General features: G+C 40.1%; 1 protein-coding gene across 3 annotated transcripts; it reads right to left on the bottom strand.

Annotated features, from left to right (window-relative positions):
• Window positions 1-1,404: 1,404 nt before the first annotated feature.
• On the bottom strand, window positions 1,405-19,251 carry LOC127556660 (zinc finger protein ZFP2-like). Of its 3 annotated transcripts, none has more exons than XM_051989944.1 (6): window positions 17,536-19,251; window positions 15,573-17,003; window positions 11,170-11,255; window positions 8,860-8,986; window positions 7,920-8,015; window positions 1,405-3,916 (listed from the first exon to the last, which is right to left on the bottom strand). In XM_051989944.1, the coding sequence occupies exons 2-6, from the start codon at window positions 15,973-15,975 to the stop codon at window positions 2,298-2,300; spliced, it is 2,331 nt and encodes a 776-aa protein (XP_051845904.1). In that variant the 5' UTR covers window positions 15,976-17,003; window positions 17,536-19,251; the 3' UTR covers window positions 1,405-2,297. The 3 variants fall into 3 exon arrangements, with proteins under 3 accessions (XP_051845904.1, XP_051845905.1, XP_051845903.1); XM_051989945.1 differs by having other exon boundaries at window positions 15,573-16,962; window positions 17,585-19,251; XM_051989943.1 differs by having other exon boundaries at window positions 15,573-16,962; window positions 17,536-19,248.
• Window positions 19,252-23,241: the final 3,990 nt, after the last annotated feature.

Raw genomic sequence — 23,241 nt, 5'->3', positions numbered from 1 at the left:
GAATTAAGGAGTGACCACTGAAGCCAACTAGCATAAATGATCATTTCTAGAAATCTGGCCACACAAGAGAAGAACACTATAGAATGAAAGCTTGAGGAGATAATGGAACAAGTTTCTAGCATTTCTAACCTGAATTAGAACCTCGAGTGACAAAAGTAAAGACTTCAGTATGTGTGTAGGAAAGGAACCAGCAGATAAGGAGAATTAAAGGTGAGTGAATGAAAAAGAAAGATTTCCAAGAAAATAGGAAGGAATAAGTCCTGGAAAGACAGGCCATCTCTTTTTCAGATATTGATGTGTAGGTGGAGAAAATCAGGGAGATGAGAAAGAATTTAGCAGTATGGTATGGAGAAAAAGAGGAAGGTGAAAATGGACAGCCTTTTTTTTTTCAGTTAAATAGAGGGTATGGGATGAAAAGTGGGAGAGAAAGAAGCATGAGCAAAAAAAAAAAAAAAAAAGGGTTGCAACATTGCAGGAAGTATGATAGCCAGTCAGGGAAGAATATCGGCACTGATATGGGCATGTATCAGCACTGGTCTAGTTGAAATGATACAAGAAATTTGTAGCAAAGCACATTGGAGTCGTTGAAAAGACCCAAAGAAGCAGATAGGGAGAATAATTCATGGCTGGGATTTGGCAGGCCAAAGCTGAAATAGGATAAGAGAACGAGAGATTTAGGGTAGTTTATAGTCCAGCATTGAACTGGTCATAGACTGTGAGGGCCAGAACAGGTGGGTAGCTCTTCTACCTGTACACAGCAGTACTTTGCAACATAGTTAGATGTGTCATACTACCACGTTAGACTATAAGTTCCAAATTTCTCACCCAACTTCCAAGGAAGTGAGATTTATCCCTTCTATTTTCTAAGGCTTATGGCCACTATCAGTTAAACTCCTACTTCCTATTTCTCTAGCTCATCTGTTACTCCAACTAGTTCTGCGATTAAATACACAAAACCTGAGGATGCTTCACAGGACTGGGCTCAGGAGAACTAGGTTATTTCACATTTTTCATCAGCATATCTCAGGCCTGTAAAAAGCTATCATACATGAGATAGGTCAACAGTCTTTGAATTCATCAAACACTGAAAGACAAATCTTTCATAAGTGTATCAAAACAGACTGTTCTTGCTTTATATAAATTCACATTTAACAGATTTGACTTTACATAAAGAATTCTGAAAGAAATCTGCATTCAGATATGTGAGTAAAAAATAGAACTACTGTCCAATAAAGTGAAAGAAGAAACTTTTGGTTAGAGAACTGCAATTCTCTAAATCTAAATAGTTATGGATGATAGTTAGATGCAGAGTACAGACATCCTTTTCCTATCCAATAACTATAACAATGTTATTCAATGATTAGGTGTGAATAATATTGCTATTCTCGGTAATACAATGATCCAACACTATTCTGAAGGAATAATGAAATATAATGAAAATACTTTCCATATCCAAAGAAAGGATTTATGTCTGAATATGGATTGAAGCATATTTTTAAAACTTTAGTTTTTGAGGGTTTTTTTCCCAAGGGACAGGGAGGAAATCTACGTTTTCTTTCCCATTACTTTTATGGAAATGTTCAGCATAACTTCACATGTGCCTTCTCAGTAGGAGAGGGGTGGGGAGAAAGAAATAAAGAGATCTAGAATTCAAAGTTTTAAAAACAAATATTACAAATTGTTTTATACATAACTAGAAAAAAATATTAAATAATGAAAAAAATCACTTTACATAGAGGTCTGTGGAATGTTCTATTTATATAAAGCAAGAACTGTGGGTACATACAGAATTACTCTAATTTGAAGCCTATTATGAGGACTTAAAACACAACTGGCTTTATAGTAATTTCATTTATGCTTTTCGCTCTTATGAATGTCAATTTATAGTAAAGGATGGTCTGAAACTGATATCCTTTCCATATTCACTATATATATAGTTTCTCTTTAGCATATATTTTCTGATGTTAACAGGGATTCTATAGTTTGACTAAAGGTTTGGGGAATTGTTTTGGGAGGGCTATACTTATTAAATTTAAAAACTAAATTCCATTTTTCAATTATTTGATGTTCAGTAAGTATAAAAGTTTCTAAAATTGACTAAAATTTTTTTCACATTCATTAAACTTAAAAACTAAATTCATTTGATGAATTATTTGATATTCGGTAAGTTATGAATTCTGGCTGAAGGTATTCCTATGTCAATACATTTGTAAGTACTGATTTTCTAGTATTCATTTGTGGGCATTTTATAAAGTTTATACTTAGATGAAGACTTTTCTACTATATTTAAAATAGCTTTATCCAGTATGAAATCTATGATGCTTAGTAAGATGCTCCCTCTGATTAAAAGCTTTCCCACATTCATTACACTTAAAGGGTTTCTCTCCAGTATGGATTCTCCAATGTCTGGTAAGATTTCTACCCTGACTAAAGGCTCTACCACACTTAGTACATTTATAGGGTTTCTCTCCAGTATGAATTCGCTGATGTTGAGTAAGACTCCTTCCTTGACCAAAAGCTCTTCCACATACATTACAATGATAGGGTTTCTCACCAGTATGAATTCTTTGATGTTCAGTAAGGGATGAACTCTGGCTGAAGGCTTGTCCACATTCATTACACTTATAGGGTTTCTCTCCTGTGTGAATTCTCTTATGTTTAATAAGATTTCCCCTTTGGGTAAAGGCCTTCTCACATATATTACATATATAAGGTTTTTCTCCGGTATGAATTCTCTGATGTTGAATAAGGCACCTACCTTGGCTAAATGTTTTCCCACATTCATCACAATGATAAGGCTTTTCTCCTTTAACACGTTTCTGATGCTTAATAAGGCTAGTGGTTGGTCCAAAAGCATTTCCAACTGTATTACATTTAGGATTAGATCCAACATGGGAGACCTGATGCTGGATAAAAGATGAACTAGTGCTAAAGGCTTTTCCACATACATTACATCTATATGGGCTTTTTCCAGTATTAATTCTCTGTTTACTAAGACGGCCTCTCTGGCTGAAGGATTTCCCATGATCATTATAAGTGTAATTTTTCTCTCCTACATTTCTTTCATGTTCAGAAAGGGATGAATTTTGACTGAAGGCTTGCCCACATTTATCATATTTATAGGATTTTTTCCTAGTGTGAACTCTCTGATGGTGAATAAGAGACGACTGGTTACTGAAAACTTTCACACACTCATCACATTTATAGGATTTTTCTCCTGTATGAATCCTCTGAGGTTTAGTAAGAGATGAGCCATCAGAGGTTTTCCCAGTGTCACTGTATTTATAAGATTTCTCTCCAGTATCAATTGTCTCCTGGTTAGTAAGATATGCCATTTGGCTGAAGATGTTCCTACATTCAACATAATTATAGGTCTTCTCTCCAATATGACTTCTCTGTTGTTGAGTCAGATATTCTCTTTGATTTAAGTCTTCTTCATATTCATTACATGTGTAGGATTTCTCTTCAACAGGTACTTCAGGATACTGAGTAATATCTGGTTGGTAACTAAAAGCTTTACTGCATTTGCTATATTTATAAGATTCCTTCCCTGAGGCAATTCTATTACGTTTAATTAGGTCAGACAACTTTTTCAGGGTCTTTTCACGTGTATCATGTTGATACAAATTCTTTTCTACAGGCACAGCTTGTTGTCTCACAAGGATCGATCCCGGACTGTAATTTCTCCGAAATGTAATTTCTTTCACTGTATTAGAGGTTTTCTGGTGTATGGTTAGTGCTTTCCTTGAATTTCTCTCTAAGTTTCCCTGCTGTTTCATCTCAAATTTGCCATCACACTCCCAATCCTTGACCAACTCCTCAGGATCATCCACTGTTAGTCTTTCCTGGGATGACTTTTCATCAGAGATATTTTGCTTTGAATTTGATTCCTTGGCCATGTGTCTAGTTCTCCAATCTGAAAGGGAAAAAAAGGATTTTCTAGATAGTAGCATAAAAAGGAAGATCTTACTGCATTGAGAAAACAGATGAGAAGTAGTACACTTTGTCCCACGTGTCACCTTTCTTGTAAGGGCTCTGTCTGTTTTTACAACTCTAGGTTATTTTTCTCTACTGTAGATTCCCAAGTTTGAGGGTATGCCTGTTTTAAGTACCCTGGTATATGGTACATAAAAGTATAACTATTGACAGCTAACTTTTGCTAAAAAAGATGAATTATAAAGATTCAAATTTATGAAGTTAACTTAATGATTATAAGAGAAATAGTGCTCAATTATCAAATAATTCATGTCAATTTTGCATTATGATTTTTATGTATTTTTAATCTTCCTTATTAGATTATCTATTTCTTGAGAGCAGGAATTTTATTTCATTTATCTTTAAAGTTCCTTTATCACACAATAAATGTTTAATAAGCAGTTACTGTGTGCCAAGCACTGTGCTAAGTGCTAAAGAAACAAAAAGAAGCAAGGATTTCACAATCTAATAGGGGGAGACAATAGAACCAAGAAATACATCACCTTGTTCATGAAACAGCAAGAAGGCTAATGTCACTGATCAGAATATGTGATGGGAAGTAAGATACAAGAAGACTAGAAAAGCTGGTCGGGGATGGGGAGCAAGGAGAAGGACCCATATTAAGGGCTGTGAATGCAAGAGCAATTTGTATTTGATCCTAGCATTGATAGGGAAGCAGTGCATCTTACTAAATAATGAAGGGTATGAGAAAGAGAAAAAGGGAGAAAGAGAGACAGAGACAGACACACACAGAGAATGAGAGAGAGAGAAAAACCGTGTGTATGTGACAAGATTGTACCTGTGTTAAGGAAAATAAATTTACTGGCTGAATAGAAGATCAATTAGAGTGAAAGAGGGAGAGATCTGAATCAGGCAGAATACTCAAGGTCTGTGCTCGAGTGATGGCAATGTAAAAGGAAAAGGGGACATATTCTAGAGACAGTAAAAAGATGAAACTGACAGGTCCTAGTAGCAGCTTGGATGTGGGATGATGAGAATTCCAGGATAACTCCTAGGCTGTGAGTGGGAGGAACTGAGAAGACAGTGATTTCCTATAGTAATAGGGAAGGTAAGAGGCAAAGGGAGAGTTTAAGAGGGAAAATAATGAATTTTATTTTGGACATAATCATCTGAAGATGGACATATAGATCTAGATGTGTGAAATGCCATCAGAGATGTAAGATTAGAGATCAGTATAGAGAAAGAGACAGAAAAGGTAGATTTGAAAATCATTAGCATAGAGATAGTTTTATCCATGGAAGTTGATGAGGTCACCAAAGAAAGTACAGAAGGAGAAGAGAATAGGGCCCAAGACAGAACACTATGGGATACTCATGATACCTATGTTAAAAATAAAAAAATAAATTTAAATAATAGATGAGTGTGTATATAGATATACATATATGCACATACACACGTGTGTATATGTGTGTGTTAAGAGTGAGCTAGAGAAGGATCCAGCACATGAGTGGTCAGTTAGGTAATCATTATGAACCAGAAGTTAGAAAGAATATCAAGGACTGCTGAAAGGTCAAGGAGGATAAGGACTGAAGAAGGACCATTAGATTTGGCAACTACAAGATTATAGAAGTAATTTTGAGGACAGGTTTCAATGAAATGATGAGGTGAAAGTTAGATTGTAAGGGTTAAAAGAAAGTGATAGGAGAAAAAGTGGAAGCAGCTGGTATTAAATAGTGTTTTTAAGCATCAAGGGCAGAAGGGATCCAGGACAACAGTTAGTGGCTATGGAAAGACCAATGAGGGTTTATCCCAGGATGAGAGAGACGTGGGAATATGTGTAGTCAGTAGTAGGAAATGATTCCTTAGAAAGAAAGAAACTAAATGTAAGGACCCATTTGAAGTTATGTAACATAAATTTGTAGTGGAGCCAATTAGAATGTCTGTGTGATATTCTCATGCAAGGCAAGGGTATAATCATCTTTGTGTGTGGCTGAGGTAAGGGTGGGAGAGTGACTCCTGTAAAATAAGTAGGTTAAGGAAGTGAGTGGTAAGGATATCTAAGGGAGAATCAGTGTCTGTTTGACATTCCCTAATCTGAGCAGAAGTTATGGGAATGAGAAGAGAAAAACTTTAATCCAGGTATTGAACTTGTTGAGGAAGGAAGAGAAGTGACCTGGGAGGTCCAAAGACAATAGCTACCAGAATTTTGATTAGGTGGTAGAAATGAATAGGATTAACCTCAAAGAAAGAGATTACTGAATGACTAAAAAAGAACATGGAAGTAGCAATGGGGAAGAAGAAGCATTCCAACTCCCCCACCTCAACTAGTGAGCTAAGGAGAGTAAGGGAAGATAACAGCTAGTACTGGAAAGGGTAGCCAAGAAAACTTTGCCATCAGGGGACATCCAGATTTCAGTAAGAGCTAGTAGATGAAAAGGCTCAGAAAGTAATAGATTTAAGATGAAGGGAACTGGCTGTTAGGGGATGAGGAATGGGGTTTGGATGATGATTTACAAGATTTCAGAGTCACTGAGCTATGAAGAATACGATCAGGTATGAGAATGTTCATTGTTGAATAAATGGTGGTACTCCTCTACCCTCAAAAGAGAGACACAAATGAAGATGGGAGGCCTGAAATTAAAGGGAGATTTGCTCTTCTTTGAAATAGAAGTTCTTTATATCTCAGTTGGGAGATTAGGCTGGTAGCAAGTGGCTGAAGAAGCCTTATTTGAAGAAAGATCGAAGTGATAGCTTTTGGAAGATGCCCAGTGACTCTTAACAGCCTTTCTTCAAAAGAAAGCTTTGCTCCAAGAGATGAAAGGTTCAGAGCCGGACTGCATCTGTGCACTGAGGTCTTTTCACCTAAGATGGTGAGGCAGCAATACAAAGTAGTAGTCTCTGAGCAGATGGAAGATGCCCAACTTGGCTTCTAGCAGCCTTTCCTTGGGAACATGCTTTTTCTTTTCTTCTTTAACAATTCTGGCCCTATAGTTAATAATTCCAATGATATTCTGTCCTCGGCCCTTGAATCTCTATTGTTAGAAAGCTGAATAAAAAGCTAGATGCCCAGTTGGCAATTGTGCTGTAACAGAGATTCCTTTTAAGGTATATTTTGCCTAGATCACTGCTAAGATCCTTTCTAATACTAAATTCCAATGATTTGTGGCCTAGAAGCTATTCCTTGACTTTAGCATGTCCTATCCCTGAGCTGTGCCATAAGCTCTCCCATGCCTGAAATGCATCCCCCTCAACTTACCCGCTGTAAAACCCAATTGAAGTGTTTTACTATAACCCAGCTGTCTATGCCAAGGGTTATTATTACTCTCCTCATGTAAAGAGCAGAGATTCTGATTTTGATGTACCCAGCACTTAGCACAATGCCTTCCCTATTACAGATACTTTATATCTGATGAATTCAACTGGTAAGATGGATATTCTAATTCCTTTCCCTTCACACCTACAAGATTAGGGACAAATTCCCCGACTAGCCATTTAGATGTCCTCAAAGTATGATTGAATCCAAGGTGGTCAACTTCAGATCCCACCACTCAAAAGCAAGCATCTTCTGATGTGGTCAAGCCAGGCTTCTTCACTGTGCTCTTCCCCTGGCCTCCCCTTCCTTCTCTCTCTCCATCTGGTGGGTTGCAATTTAATTTTCAGACATGATTTTACTTTCCAAACACATTTAAACATCCCCAAAGACAATAAACCATTGTTGTGCTTCGAAACAATTCTCATCTGCAGCGTCTACCCATGTATTTGTCAATCTTTACACACTTGCTGATTGTTCATTCAGGAGAGTGAGGCAGGAAAACGTAATCCCCAAGAGTGGTCAAAGAGATAATTCTCTTGGGCTGCGGCTAACTTCCAGACTGCTCTGAGAAAGGCTCCTTCTTCATCCTTTCAAAGGGGCTTCATCCATGCCAGATCTGCTGAGCTGCTGCTTACACAGCTTTCCATCCTCTCATTTCTCACTCACTCACCTGGACAGGAAGCTTTGGCAACTTCTCTCTTCAGAGCCCATGGTTCTTCCCCTTGCTCCAGTTGGGAGATCAAGTCTGGTTTGGAAACTGGAAGGCCTATTCATGCAGGAAGAAAAGGAAAGATAATGAGACAGAAATACTGAATCTGTAGGCCCTTCCAATGCAGACAAAGAACATGAACTGAAAAGATTTAAGGCAGAGGCTCATCACCTAACATGCAACCTAATGTCCTTTCTCAAACATTATTCTGAGAAGGGATTCATAGGCTTCCCCAAACCGCCAAAGGGGATCATGGCACCAAAAAGCCAAGGAACTGGTACAAAGTACCTCAGAGAGCCACTCCGAACTATGGAAGGGTGTGTGGATGATCGCCATATGGCTGCATGGTCAGATATAATGATAACAACATTAACAATATTATTAAATACCATCATATATGTTTAGCACTTTATCATTTGAACTTCCGATATACCCAATTTATGCCTCAGAAAAATTCCTCAGAGGTCGTGCAAATAATGACACACATTTTGCAGAGGAAATAGCTAAGGCTCAGAAGCCAAATGACTTGCTTAAGTCATACAGTTATTCAGTTAGAGAGTTCACAACTGAACCCCAATATCTGAAGCTAACTCCCATGCTGCGTCTTTCACTAAGTCTTTCATTTTACTTTAAAGCACTGAAATTTTGAGGAAGATACTTGGAAACAAGGGGAAGAGGATCTGAAAATAGCATAATGACATTCTAAATTTTTAGTTTTCCCCAGACTTTTGTCATGGGAAAGGGAGCAGATATCCCACCTCTTGGCACCAGAGGCATAAAGGACCTTCTTTGTTCTACCTCAAAACAAAATTCAGCTGAGCATTCTGGATACCTCACAGCCTCCAGCAAACGAAGGTACAAAGACAGCACAGCAGTGAGTTATGGGAGAAGCTCTGCTTACCCAGAGAGATCAGGTTTTGATAGTTCTCCAACATTACATCCCTGTACAGATCTCGCTGAGCAGGGTCCAGCTGCCCCCATTCTTCCCAGGTAAAGTCCACAGCTACATCCTGGAATGTCAGTGCCTCCTGAAACACCAAACAGGTTTCTGATTCTCCACAAGACATCATCCCTCCCTTGGCCCCTTTGAGGAAAATGAGGATTACAGCACATACCCAAAGCAGTGCTCAATTTTGAAGGTTCGGTCAGAGGGTTCCCATTCACATGGATGTTGCTAAGTTTCTTGTATGAGATTTTAGGAGATGTACATAGTTCTGATTTGTAAATAAAACTTTTCTTCAAACATTATCTATCAGAGTGAGACTGAAACCCCCAAACCACAGAAAATACACAACATCGCTTTCCTATTCATTACAACTTACCTTAGCTATCAGATTGACCTAAGCCTAGACAGTTTCCTTTCGAGTCTTCTCTTTCATCCATTCTAAAGCTTTAAGTGTGTAGAGTACCCTTCATCTGCTCTAAATTCCTATTCTGATGCTTTTTTGTATCAAGGTAGATTCTCTGGTTTCTGAAGGACTATGCAGAGGACCTGTGGGTTCTAGCAGGTTTTACTACATTGAATAGGTTTTGATTATAATCCTAGCATCAGACAATCCCTGCTCGCCAAGGAAGAAATCTGGAAACACACAACACCTTGAAATGGATTCTTTGACCAAGGAAAGCCGTGATCCCTTTCACCCCTTTTCCCCCTAAATGCCAAATGACCTTCAGTCTATGTTCTACCTACTGCTTTTACAGAGAAGAAATAGGAGCAAAGGGTACTAAAAAATGCAGTTGTTCAGAATATTGTGGATACTGTTGTAATGATTGCATTAAATCCCTGAACATTACAGCACTTCCTAAATGAGATCTATAGTCTCCCAAGGACCTCTCAGCAATGTCTCCGCTGAGGAAATAAAGACAAAAGTCAAACAGTCTAAATTCCTTATGATGGGAAGACTTCTTCAAATATAATAATATTCTTCATCATCATAGTCAGGCAATATACTCAGGCAATAATTTTTGCCAATGTTTCTCTATACTCAGAGCCTTCTCCCTCACCCAACTGATCCTCTACAGTGAATCTCTTTCATGTTTCAGAACCCTTTCCTACGTATTCTATCTAAGTTGACCTATCTCTCTGCTAAACAGATATTGTTTGGGGCTCAGTTTGTTTCTTACTCATGCATTTCCTTATGTCCCCTTAAAAAACATTGCATATCTGTAGCTCTGCACTGGTTTAGCCTCCATTTCAGATGACTCATCATGTGGCGTTCAATGAAAACAAAGGCATTCTTCCAAGGCTACTTTTACAAATATCATAGCGATGTGGTGTAGCCATTGTCAGGAATGATGGGAACTCTACTCGAGTCCATTCTGTTCCCTCAGTCAACCTTATCAAGCACAAAAAGAGACTAGATTCCTGAGTCTGTTTTGTCAGCATGGCTAAGGCATATTCAACTCACCAAATCAAACAAGGTACCCCTCTTTCTTAAGCAGGTCCACTAGACACAACTTTTGCCACCAAAGCAACTCATTATCCTATATTAAACCCTATTTCCTCCAACATGCAGTTGCTGACATAGACATAATGCACATGCATGTTTGTTCTCGACTACAATCTTCTCTTTAGATCAGGGGTCCTCAAACTACGGCCGGTAGGCCAGATGCAGCAGCTGAGGACATTTATCCCCCTCACCCAGGGCTATGAAGTTTCTTTATTTAAAGGCCCACAAAACAAAGTTTTTGTTTTTACTATAGTCTGGCCCTCCAACAGTCTGAGGGACAGTGAACTGGCCCTTATTTAAAAAGTTTGAGGATCCCTGCGTCTAGATCCTGCCCTTACTTCCCCTTGCTCTCTTCCCTCTGACTTTTAAATAATCCTCTTCACTCACCAGCCACTTTTAAATCATTGAGATTTTGCCCGTGAGCCTTTTCATGACCATAAAGGGCCCTTGTGACTATAACACCTGTTAGGAATTTTTCATTCTGAACCTGCTCTTCCACAACTTGGTCCTTCATTAAAAGTATTACCAGTGAAAGCGCTGCTAGATAATAATAATAAAGATAATAAAGGAAGAGACATTCATCAAGTAGAGACCATTCCATATAGAACACATCTTCTAGGAAGATGGGGTTAGTCACTTGAGTGACTGGCAACTAGAGCTCAGGTTTATCAGAGATTATCCTGGGGCAATAAGTTCCACAAGAAAGATCTATTAGCTAAGAACTGATCTAGCATTTAAAGGACATAAAAATTCCAACTCACCTGGGCTCTGCTTGTCAAGAATACAGAGCTATGCCCCTCCTCGATGTTGCCCTCTTGGACCAGTGTAGAATCCTCAGAAGGCAGAGCTAAGAAGGAAAATGTAGACGTTTACTATTATCTTACAGCTATCAGATGCTTCCTTTTTCCACTACACACATTTCCTTCCTTGGGAGAAGAGAAGTAACAACATTTATTGAGATCCAGGTGTCTTGTCACCTTCCTTGAACTCCAAAAGCCCTGAGAAGACTCTATCCTGACACTTACCCTGTAAGGGTTAAACTTATTACTCAGTGATGAACTCCACTACTTCATTATCATGATTCAAACGTCATTCCCTGCCCCCAACTGCCAGGTCCCTTATTCCCAATCCCCTCAAACCAAACCCAATAACATCCTGCTTTAAAGCTACCAAACTCTTCCCCTGGCTCTCTGAAATAGCTGCTCCAGAGTCAACAAACCTATTTTCACCTTAAATGGTTTCCTTTCCCACTCCTTTCATCTGCTGCTAATCATTGTCTCCCTTGGGATAACCCAGCCTCCTGGGGTTCCCTTTCCAGAATGGGCTGCACTGTCACTCACTGAGGTGGGAGACTTGCAAGACTCCTTGTCCCCCACTGCCACTTCCAGGTTCTCCCTCTACTGCCATCGGTGGTAACCTCTCCTCCTGAGAGGTTCTCCATTTATCACCCAATCAAAATTCTAGCAGTAGTTGTCCACCAACCATCAGGCCTCTCCCCTTCCTTCCTCAATGTGGATCCATGTCTGGTTCAATCTTCTTCCCTCCCTAACTCTTGTTCTCACACTAGATTTCAAGATACATCCTCTCCCTCAAACATGCTTGGCTCCTAGTTGCTTGTTATTTCACATAAGTACTCATTCCTCCAACTTCAACCACAGATGGTCATGGCTTCAGCCTTGCCATCACATACAAACCAAATCCACATTTCCAGAGTCTGAAGTTCCCTTATTTGATCACAATCTATTATGATCATGCTTGCAACTCCAAACCTTATTCATATAAATCTTTTGACCTCCTATCCCTCAATCTCTCAGTTAGGAGGCACAATGGGTAGAGTTCTAGGAGTGGAATCAGGAAGATCTGAGTTCGAATCAGGCTTCAAGATGTTCACTAGCTGTGTGACTGTGGTTAAGGCACTTAAACCTAAGTTAGTTCTCTTAATTGTAAAATGGGGATGTGTCCCTACTTTACTGTGAGGATCAAATAAGTTATTTGCATTGCATTTCTCACACAGTGAGAAGTACTACATGCGCTCTCACACACTGTAGATGCTATGTAAATAATTATTTCATTTCCCTTTCATCCCCCATTAAGTTCTCTCAGACCTCAGTCAGATGAGCCATACTCTGATCTTGATTTCTCAATTAACTAGTCTAACTCTGTATTGTCTGCTGTGTTGTCAAGCTTTAATCTTGTATTATTCCTTGTATTATTGTATTATTCCTAACGTTTTAACTTTTTACTCCTATAAACGTTTTACTTCTATAAATATGCTATTAAAATGCTCCTTAACGTTTTACTCCCATAAAAATGCTGAACTAAGTTGGACAAGAATCCGAAAACCATGTTTCCTGGGTCTACGACAAATTTATGATCCACTATTTCAACTGGGATTTCACTGCTGCAAGACAATCCTTTTTCATCTCCTAATTAATTCACCATATAGTATGGTGGTTTTTTCAAAGCTTTTCATCCTCCTCAAAACTTTTGTACATTCTACCCCCACTTTCTCAGCAGAGAACTTTGCCTCTTATTTTACTGAAAAAGTTCAGACCATTTGCAGAGAGCTCTTCCCTTCTCCCCCTCATCCACCATTACCCAGACTCAGACTTTAGCCTGATCTCACATGAAGATGTAATCTTTGTCGCTGGCAAAGTAATCCCCATGCTGGCTCCTTCAGCAGATGGCCCCCTCCATCATCCCAACTTTCTCACTTCTCTTTCATCTCTCAAATGCCCTATCTTTCTCTACTGCCCACAAATACACCCATCTCTTCCCCATCCTCAAAAAAAACCTTTCTTGATCCATCCATTCCTGCTAGCTAACTCCTCATTATCAATGATTCTTTTTGTGGCTTAACTTTTGGGGAGAATATCTAAAAAAGATGGCTCTACTTTTCTTCTAAAATGGGCTTTCTGTCATTCAACCAAAATTGCTCTCTCCAAAGTTGCTATTTCTCAATTGACAAATCTAATGCCCTCAGCTCAACTTTCATTCTTTGAGAGCTCTCTGAAGCTGTCTTTTCTTTTCTCTCTATACTGCAGCTTCTTAAACTGTGGATCTCAACACCATGTGGGTCTTATATCTAAATAAAGAGGTCACAAAATTATGATTTATTATCAGCAAATGTTTGATTTATATACCTATTTTATATATTTATGTGCCTGGAGTCACATAAAAATTTCTCAAGGCAAAAAGGTCACGAGTGGAAAGAGTTTAAGAAGCGTTGCTCTATGCTACTTCACTTGGAGATCTTAATAGCTTTTTTCATGGATTCAGCCCTTTTTATGCTGACTTAAGGTCTATCTGTGCAGCCATCAACTCTCTGCTGCCCTTTAGTTTTGCATCTCTTTAACAGCGAACTGGCTATCTCATATTAAATGTCTCATGGACATAGTGAACTCAACATGTTGAAAGCTGCAATCATCTTTTGTCCCAAATCTTTTTTCCTAATTTTCCTGTTAGTGTTGAGGGTATCACCATTCTCCCAATCACTCAAGGTATAATCTGACCTTATCAATCAACCCCAACTGCTCTCCCCAAAGTGATTATTAGATTGTACTCCTCTCATATCCCACATCACATGCTGCATTTACCTCCTTAAAATCTATTGCACAGACCCCCTTCTCTCTTCTGACAGACTCTCATCCCCTCCAACACACAGGTTCAGACACAGGTCTGAACACACTCAATAATGCAGTGGCTCCCTATCACCATCAGGATCAAATATAAAATCTTTTGTTTCAGGGGTAGTTAGGTGATGGTCCAGTGGATACAGCACTGGCCCTGGAGTCAGGAGGACCTGAGTTTCAATCCAGCTTCAAACACTTGACACTTACTATCTGTGTGATCCTGGGTAGGTAACTTAACTCCATTTACCACACCAAAAAAAAAAAAAAGTTTCAAGTTCAAGACCTTTATAATCTACTCTCCCCTTTGTTTTCTTGTACTTCATTCCCCTTCTTCGATCCTCAGTGAACCAGAGATCTTGAGGGTCTCCACTTCTCTCCTGATTAGGCATTTCACTGGCTGCTTTCCATGCCTAGAATCTTCTCCTTCCTACCTTCTGCCTCCTGGTTTCCCCTGCTTTTATGCCCCAGTTAAAATTCTACCTTCTATAGAAAGCACCTTTAATTCTAGTACCTTCTTTCTTTGGATCATTTTCAAATTAACCTGTATAGATCTTTTATGTGCAATTGTTTGCATATTGCCAGAATGTTGTGAGCTCCTTGAGAGCAGTCTTTTGCCTTCTTTTCTTTTAATTCCAGAGAGCCCAGGACAATGCCTTCACACACAGGAGGCACTTTATGTTTATTGACTGAGACAAAACCCACCTGAGTATGGTTCCCATACATAGAGTGAGTTTAAGTATAGCCCTACCAGGTCCCAGGATCTAATCTCAAAGATGAACATGGCTGAATTAACCGTCCACCTCAATCTTTTTGACCAATCGTTATATTAAGGCACAGAACTGAAGTTTAAGAATCAGGAGACACAAAGTGGACAAACTCTTTCCTAAACCTGCTAAGTAATCTATAATATGTAAAAATTAACTTCTTTGCCAATTCTTATTAAGTTATACCTTTTTGAAGACCTTTCCTATTTGAAAAAAAAAGATTCTGTGAAGTCTGCTAAATGAGTAACATTAATTTGGCTAGTAGAAATGTAGTATAACAAACTAAATCACAAAATAGGAGTCAGGAAACTGATTTTAGGTCGGGCTCGTAATCTTTCTGTGAAACCTTGGATAAGGTCTATTCCTCAATTCTCTCAAATCAAAATGGTAATAATCATTATTTGCAGTATTCTATAAGGATCTTGGCAGGAAGAATACTGAATATAGCACATACATATTCATATAGCATTTGGTAATCTGTGGAACTCCAATTCCAATTCCATTTGGAAATGACCAAAAAGAAAGTTTGCATGGGAAGGCATAAAACCTTGGTGGAGCAGCTTCCCAAATGTTTTGATGGAGATGGAATAATTGGGGTCTACCCTCCTAAAGAAACTACCATGAAATCTTAAATACTGCTATTCATGAAATATTAGGAACCACCTTAAATATTCCCACCGGGCAGCATCCTCCTACACTAGTTTTCGCTGGAGATACTGTCATATGTCATTTTTTCCCCTTCTAAGTCCACCATGTTATAATTCTCACCTCCTTCCTCTACCATTTGGGCCAAATCCTCTACCAAGGCCACCACCTCCTCGCTTGTTTTTGGACTTTGTGATTTCACCCAAGTCCTGACGTCCCCAGGCAGGATGGCCAGGAATTGTTCCAGCACCAGCAGCTCCAGGATTTGCTCCTTTGTATGAATGTCTGGCCTCAGCCATTGAAGACAAAGTGCCTGAAGTTGGCTCAGGGCCTCAAGGGGCCCGGCCCCTTCTGGGTATCGAAAAAGCCTGAAGCGCTGTCGAGAAGCCTCCAGGTCAGACTCCTGCTCTCCTTGGATGGTCTCCTGAATCCAAGGGACAGTCATTCCCGGGATGCTATCTTGATCATGTGTAGTGGAAATTTGGGGGTCTGGATACACAATCATTACTTCTTTCAGAGGCATCATCTCTCCAGTTGAGACTTTTCACTGAGAGATTCAAAGCTATACCCACAAGGGAGGTAACTTTTTCAGACCCAAAATGGGCACCTGTGTAATACTAATGAGGAATTGTGGGCAAGAAAAGATCAGGAGAATGGATTCGGCAGCCTCAGTTACTCAGCTGATCCACGGACCTTGGAAAAACTGTGGTGAGTTCTTGGGATGGACAAAGGGCCCATAAGGTGTGCATCAGAGAGACTTCAAGAGTAAGGTGTAAAAAGAGAACTGAGAATTGGGTCCACTAACTATGGGATATAAACATTCACAAACAAATGCAGGCACTGAAAAACACAAAGACCCTTAGTCCCCATTCTCTCATTGTAGAGCAGGAAGACTCCAAATGGGCTAAGGACAAGCACACATGAAAAGCTGGGGATGGGGAACAGGGCCCTGAATCAAGGACCCCGAAGTTGCTGCACAAATTCATACACTGAGCTGAAACTTTTTTTTAAAGTTTCCATTAAAAATCAATCTGTATGTTATATTTATCGTAGTGTCTAATATTAGCATTAAAGACCAAATGAATGTCATATTTTTTCACGTAAAATAAACAAAATATCGATTTGTTAGATGTTAAAGAGGGCACATAGCTGAATGCAATGGGAAGCTAGCCATGTTAGTGAGAAGCAGCCCAGGCAAACAGAGGAAGGAAAGTATTTCTAAAAGACCCAGGCTTCGTGTTCGACTCCCCAGATCCCCTAAGCCAAAGCAAAAACACCAGGAAAGGCCCAGTCACCTCTGCCAGTCACTTCCAGCCCTGAGCCAACACACCCTGTCATCTCTCCCAAAGCAGTTTATAAAGTAAAGCAGAAGAAAAAAAAATCTTCAATCCTTTGTCTTCATTCTCTCTCTACCGAGGAGGAGGCGGTAGGGGAGGGGCAGCAGGGGAGCCCTGGGCTTGGATGCTGACACTCAGTAGATGCTTTATCTCCTCTGAACTACAAGCGCCTCCATCTGCAAAAATCATACAATAATTTCGATGACTGCAGGCTCATCTGCCAAAAAAACAAAACAATACAAAAATACAATGCGTATCTCCCAAGACCGTCCCTTCCTATGTAAAAGCCAAGCTTCCAGGGTGAAGTAACTGTGGCGATGTTTACGCCCCTCCCCCCTCTCTTTCCACCCTATGTCTGTTTTGAGATAATCTGTAGTTAAATGAAAAGATTCTGCTTTAAATGGCTTGGCAAAAAGGTAAAACGTTATCAACGTGAAGATAATGAGGTCTTATTTGGGGTCACAGAAACCCTGGGAAGAACTCGGGGGTCAAGCCTCCTCCCCGCCTCCCACGCCCTAATCCTTTGCACCCCGGAATCTGCTCTCCCCCTCCCCGCGAGGCTGAAGCCCGCCCCCCGGCCTAGCCCGCCCCTCCTGCTTCAGCCCTAGGAGCCCCCGCGCCCGGGAGGGACTGTCATGCCCCCTCCCCAACCCCGCCCAGCAAACCCGCCCTTCTCCCACCCCGCCCAGCACTCCCACCCCTCTCCATCTCCCAGTCACACCCGCGCCTCCCTGCCCCTCCCAGTCTACCCCGCAGGTGATATCCAAAGGGATGTCGGCCCCAGAGATAACCTCCGACCTCCAGGACCGGGCCAGGCGGATGGTGAGAGACACAGCGGATATACGTAGCGACTCGCTGCCCCGGCACCTCTTCCGGTCCTGAAAACTTAGGCCATGCGCACAAACGCGCTCGAGGAAGGCGAGAAAGTACGCATGCGCGCACGCCGCCGAGCCCTTTCATGCTGCCGCTTTAACTTCCCTTCTGCTCCCATTTCCCACAGGGTCCGGGGGAGTTCCTGACTGGGTCACAAGCTGGCCGGAATCCGCACAACTATTACATTCAAACTTTCTAGCACCAGACCAGATCAGAGGGCAGAGAAGGAGCGCTAATGTCACAACTGTCAATCAGAGACACAATGTCACAAACTACTTTCCCGCCAATCAGAAGACGTGTTGCTCTTTCACCACTCGGAGGACGCACTTCCGTCTGCCAATCGGAAGCTAAGCTTCCCGCCCAATTAGAGGCCTCACTTAGCTCGACCAATCAGAATTCTTTTTCCTCCCCCTCCCCATTTGTGTCTCCATGGAAACTGCCCAAGCGTCTTTTCTTTCGCGTGCCTTAGCAATCTAAAGTACTTGCTATATACCCGGAGGATTGTTGATCTCGTAACGCAAAATTTAGTCCCTGAAAAGCACCATGGCTTCAATGAATTCTTCTGAGAAATGGGACTACAAGACACACTGTTCTGGTGGCTGTTGTGCAGAAAGCACCACAGGAGAGGGAGCTGTCCAACTCACAGATAAGCGAATCGTCCCGAGACACCCGGAGACGTCCAAAGGATCCATAAAAATCAAGGCCATCAAAGTCCCCAAATTTACAAAAAATGTTACTAAAGAAGAAAGGAATAAACTTCCTACCTACTCGGACCACGAATCAAATCAAACGGAGGGAAAAAAGAAAAAGAAAAAGGGAAAAAAAACCTCTATCACCCACTGAGGATTTCATATAAGGAGATAACAGTTTACTTTAGTGCCACTTTAAGATCTGCAGAACTCTTTGCATGTGTTATCTCGTTAGATCTTCACAAGAGGTTGGTGTCTGTTAATAATATTAATTATTAATTTAAATTGTATGCCAATATAACACAAATAATTAACAAATAAATAATGCTTGTTCCATGCCAGGCCCTGTGCTAAGTATTTTACAATGAGTGCTGTTATTATCTCCATTTTACAGTTGAGTAAACGGAGGCAATCAAATTGAGTGACTTATACAGAATCCCGCAGCTAGTGAGTGCTGTTAGCTGGACTGGAATGGGCCTCCAGCCTGCAGGTAGCCAGAGCAGACAGAGAGCAGGCTACATAGGCAGAAGAGTCAGGACAGAAACAAAAGTGTAGTTAATTTTAGAATAAGGGAAATGACATCTGCAAATGGAAGCCTCACCCCCATCCCCCTCCTAAGAAGGAAGGCTTAACGTGCTGGACCAATGGCATAACTGGACTGGATTAAGACATAAACACTTTTAGGTCTTGAGTTACTGTTCCCACAGACCCTGTGGAAATGGCATTGTGTCAAGTCTTGAGGGTCAGGCCCCCCTGCAGGGCAAAAACCAGAATTCTGGGATGGGAATAGGAGTGCAGTACCTGACAGTGACAAGGTAGAGGGATTATTGAATATGTAACAGGGAGAATTAAATCCTTCCCTTCTTCTGGTGGAATGAGAGGATGAGAACAGTTTGTTTTAACCACCACAAAGGTAGCAGAAGCAAGTGCTATGGAGCCCTTAGAGCTTGTGGAAGAAACCCGGCTCATCCACTGCATCTTAAGCCAACAGTCATCTTAACTCTGTGCTGCTACTGGACCATGATGATTCTAGAAGAGAGATTGAGGGTAATGATTTTATGCAGCCTCACTTATATCCAATTTATGCACAAATCCACATGTAATGCCTCAGTTTCTTTGAATTGTTCTGCCTCAGTTTCCTGGTGGCGACCTCTCCTTCCTTGCTCCATTGGGACTGAGAAAATAGGGACCGCTGGCCACTCTCACATTCCAAAGTCATAAAGCTCCAAATGGCTTATCTCAAATGCCTGGATGGTACTCACTTTTTGGCCCAGACTTCCTATCTCCTGCTCGACCACCTTCCTGACCTCCAACCTGTCATAACTTTTTATGATCCTTCCTGGAATTTCCACTCATCCAGTGCTCTCACTCCCCTTTGTTTCCCTGATAACTGGAGCTCTATAAAAGTCTCTGGAATTACTTGCTGGTTGCTGGATGCTTTGAGACAAGAGTCCTATCCAGCTGGCTGGCTATGGCTAGACCAAATTCTCCACTATTAGAATATTAAAAACTCTACTCTCTGACTTGCCTCAGTTTCTCCAGCATTACCAAAAAAATCACCCATACATTTTACTGTGACCTCCCAGGTAATCACATCTGCCTTGGTGATATAATCATACTGCCTAGCCTGTGCATAGCTTGCTATATTTTCAAGTTGTACTTTTAGCCTGCTCAGTCTGCACTTAGTTTGCAGTAATTCATGTCATTCTGACCTGGCGCAAACCCCAACTTCAGTCTGCTCATTGGCTGGCAGAGACTGGGAAGTTTGGGGAGCAAAAGATATTATGGGAATGGAGCTGCAGGAATGATAAGTCACCTGTCCAGATAGGAGGAGAGAAAGTTTGTCTGAGAATGTTAAAGTTTCTCCTTGAACCCAACTTTCACATAGTTCTTTATGCACTGACTAATTTATCTACTCTTTGTTTTCATTTTGTGTTTCCTTAGCAACATTGTGGTTAGAAATCATTTAAGGGCACAGTTAATGATAATAAAGAACTCTACTTTATTCTCATTACTTTTCACTTTGGAAGAACACCATTGTCTTTTTGTCTTTCTCTTGCTTTTCATGATCTCTGTGAGAGCCAGAACAGCTGGTCTGATTTCTGGCATTTTCATGGGTTGTGCATTCGACATTTTACCATTTCTTTTCCTATCCCAAAGTTCTATGATGATAGACAAGTGATGAAGCAGCTGGTCCAGATACACTGGGAGCAAACCTGAACACAGGTGGCCCTGGCCATAGGGTTGTCTTCTTGTTAGAACTAGCAGTGGGATTCCAAAATCCCTTGGGTGTCTGAACAGCCTTTTATGGATTGTACTGCTCACCTCCTGGTGTGAGGAAAAAGTGCCCCCAAAATTGTCTGCTTTACATAATCCTGGCCTATTACCATGGCAGGAAGGTTCTCCACCCTGTGGTCAAAACACAAAAATGTATACAAAAATTACTGCAAAGATGATTACACTCATAATCAGTAATGGAATATGTGCATACTTATAGATAATACAAAATCCAGTAGACCTGAAAGACAAAGCTTTTGTTGAAAGAAAACTGAGCAGGTATCACATCCAAATAGCAGCCCTGAGTAAAATAAGGCTGGTAAATGAAAGCCAGTTTATCAAAAGCCAGAGATAGATACATGGTTTTCTGGAGTGGCCACAGTTCAAATCTGGTCTCAGATACTTAACACTTCCTAGCTGTGTGACCCTGGGCAAGTCACTTAACTTCAATTGCCTCAGCAAAAAAAAAAAATATATTCTTTGATGTTGACTCATATAAAATCTTCTATTCAGGTTTGTTTGCATGAAAATCTGACAATTTGCTGAATATCCATTTTTTGGTTCAGTATTATACTTGATTTTGCTGGATATAATATTTTCATCCATGACCCTTGTTCTTATGATCTTTGATAAATAATATTCCGTGACCTGAGGTCTTTTATTATAGCTACTGATAGGTCTTGTTTTCATTGTTTATAAAATTGTTGCTTGTACAATTTTCTCTTTGATATTGAGGTTTCTTCTGGATAATTTAATTATTTCTTATATTATAGTATCCAGATCCTTTTTTTTTCCCTTTGCTTTTTCTTTCTTTCTCTTTTTTTGGTCATAAACTTCAGGTAATTTAATTTTTCTTCTTGGTATGTTCTCAAGATTTATTATTTTTCTTATGAAATGTTTTATATTGTCTTCTTTTTATTGTTTATATAAATATTTTTATTATCTTTTGGTCTCTTATAACTCCATTGACTTCCCCTTATCCAATTCTAATTTTCAGAAAGTTATTGTCTTCCTTAAGACTCTGGATTGTCTTTTCTAGTTGGTTGACTTTCTTTTCAAAATCTTGTTTTTCTTAGATTTTTTTTTTCTTTTAGTTCTTCCTCTATCCCTCTCATTTGATTTTTAAAGTCTTTTTTGAGTTCTATGAATCCTTTTTGGACAAGTAACCATTTAATATTATTTGGGGGGGTACAAGAGGATTTGTTTTGTGTTTTGTTTTGTTTTTAACTTCATTGGCCTTCTCTGAAGTTTGATGATATTAGTGGCAGTGCAGAGAATTGTGGAAATTCCCTTTTAGTCAAAGGCACAGATACTTCATTAAAGAATTTATGAATCTCAAAATGTTAATGGCAAAAATGGAAGTTTATTATTGGATAGAAAGACAATTTTGCCAAGAGACTAACTTCTTTAGTGGCAAAGTCCTATTAGGGAAATGGAGGCTGACACTGAGAAGAGAATATCTTCTCAGTGGGCAGGGTCCTGCTTTGGACATTCTGCAAAGAAATGAGTAAAAGGAAATCCATTTTAAGGTTTGCACACCAAGAGTGCAGCTCTTGGTGGGGGGCTGGGGCAGCTTGAGCTCATCAGACCAGAATCTCCCAAATGAAATTACTTTGAAGGCTTCCTCAGCCTGAATTTGAATAGAGATCCAGCTTGCCCTTGAACAGTATTGTTTATTTTCCTCTTGAGAGGATGTGAAAGTATTTGGAATCTGGGTTTTTGCAGATTAAAGGGGACATAGTTTTTGTTATTTTACAAGATTTTTATAGAGTTCACTCATGTCATAGCATTCACATGTGTCAAGATGAACCTTTGTTTTCCCTTTTCCTATAATAACTTGCTATGGTTGGCTTCTTTTTCTTTTAGCTTTTTTTTTTTTTTTTAATAAGAGCTCATTAGTGTAATCACCTCTTATACTGTGATGGGAAAAAGGGGTGGGTGCTTCTGGTTTCAATTCCTTAGCTCTCTCCTCTGACCTGGGACCTAAAACTAAGAACTCCCCCTTCCTGTAAGTGCCACAGTCAACAGCTTCCCTACCCGCTGCTTCTCCACTAACCAGGGCTGGGCAGGTTCCTTATCAATCATCTGGGCCCTAGAATTCCTTATCAGCAGAGGTTCCCTCAGTCTTCCTGGACTCAGACATCCAACTCCTCACAAAATCTTGGAGGTGAAATTTCCTATGGCTGGAGCCCAGACTATCTCCCAACCCAGCTAACTCTAGGACTCCCTGCCTATAGTTACAACAGAACTAGCCTGGAAGGACATCTTCCAATCTTCTCTGAAGAGCCCAGAAAGATCACTGTTTTGTTCCAATTGTGTGGGTGGGTGTGTATGGGGAGGACTATATAATAAACTATTAACTAAATGAATTTTGAAAGCGAGGAAGGCAATAAACTTTTATTAAATGGTTACTATATGCCAGGACAGAGATAATTTCAGGAAATACAAATACAAACCAAAAGGCAGTCCTTACCCTCAAAGAGCTTACACTCCAAACTGGAGACTGCATTTCACTTCTTTGGAGCACATTTTCATGAGATTTTCTGTTTTCCATTATGCACATTGAGTTTTAAATTTATTATTGAGAACTATGTTTTAATCTATATTCATTATTTC

This window comes from Antechinus flavipes, chromosome 3 (assembly GCF_016432865.1).
Source record: "Antechinus flavipes isolate AdamAnt ecotype Samford, QLD, Australia chromosome 3, AdamAnt_v2, whole genome shotgun sequence".
In the NCBI taxonomy this organism is placed as follows: Eukaryota; Metazoa; Chordata; class Mammalia; order Dasyuromorphia; family Dasyuridae; genus Antechinus; species Antechinus flavipes.
Note: the sequence above shows the minus strand (reverse complement) of the source record. Positions and strands in the feature narration are given on the sequence as shown.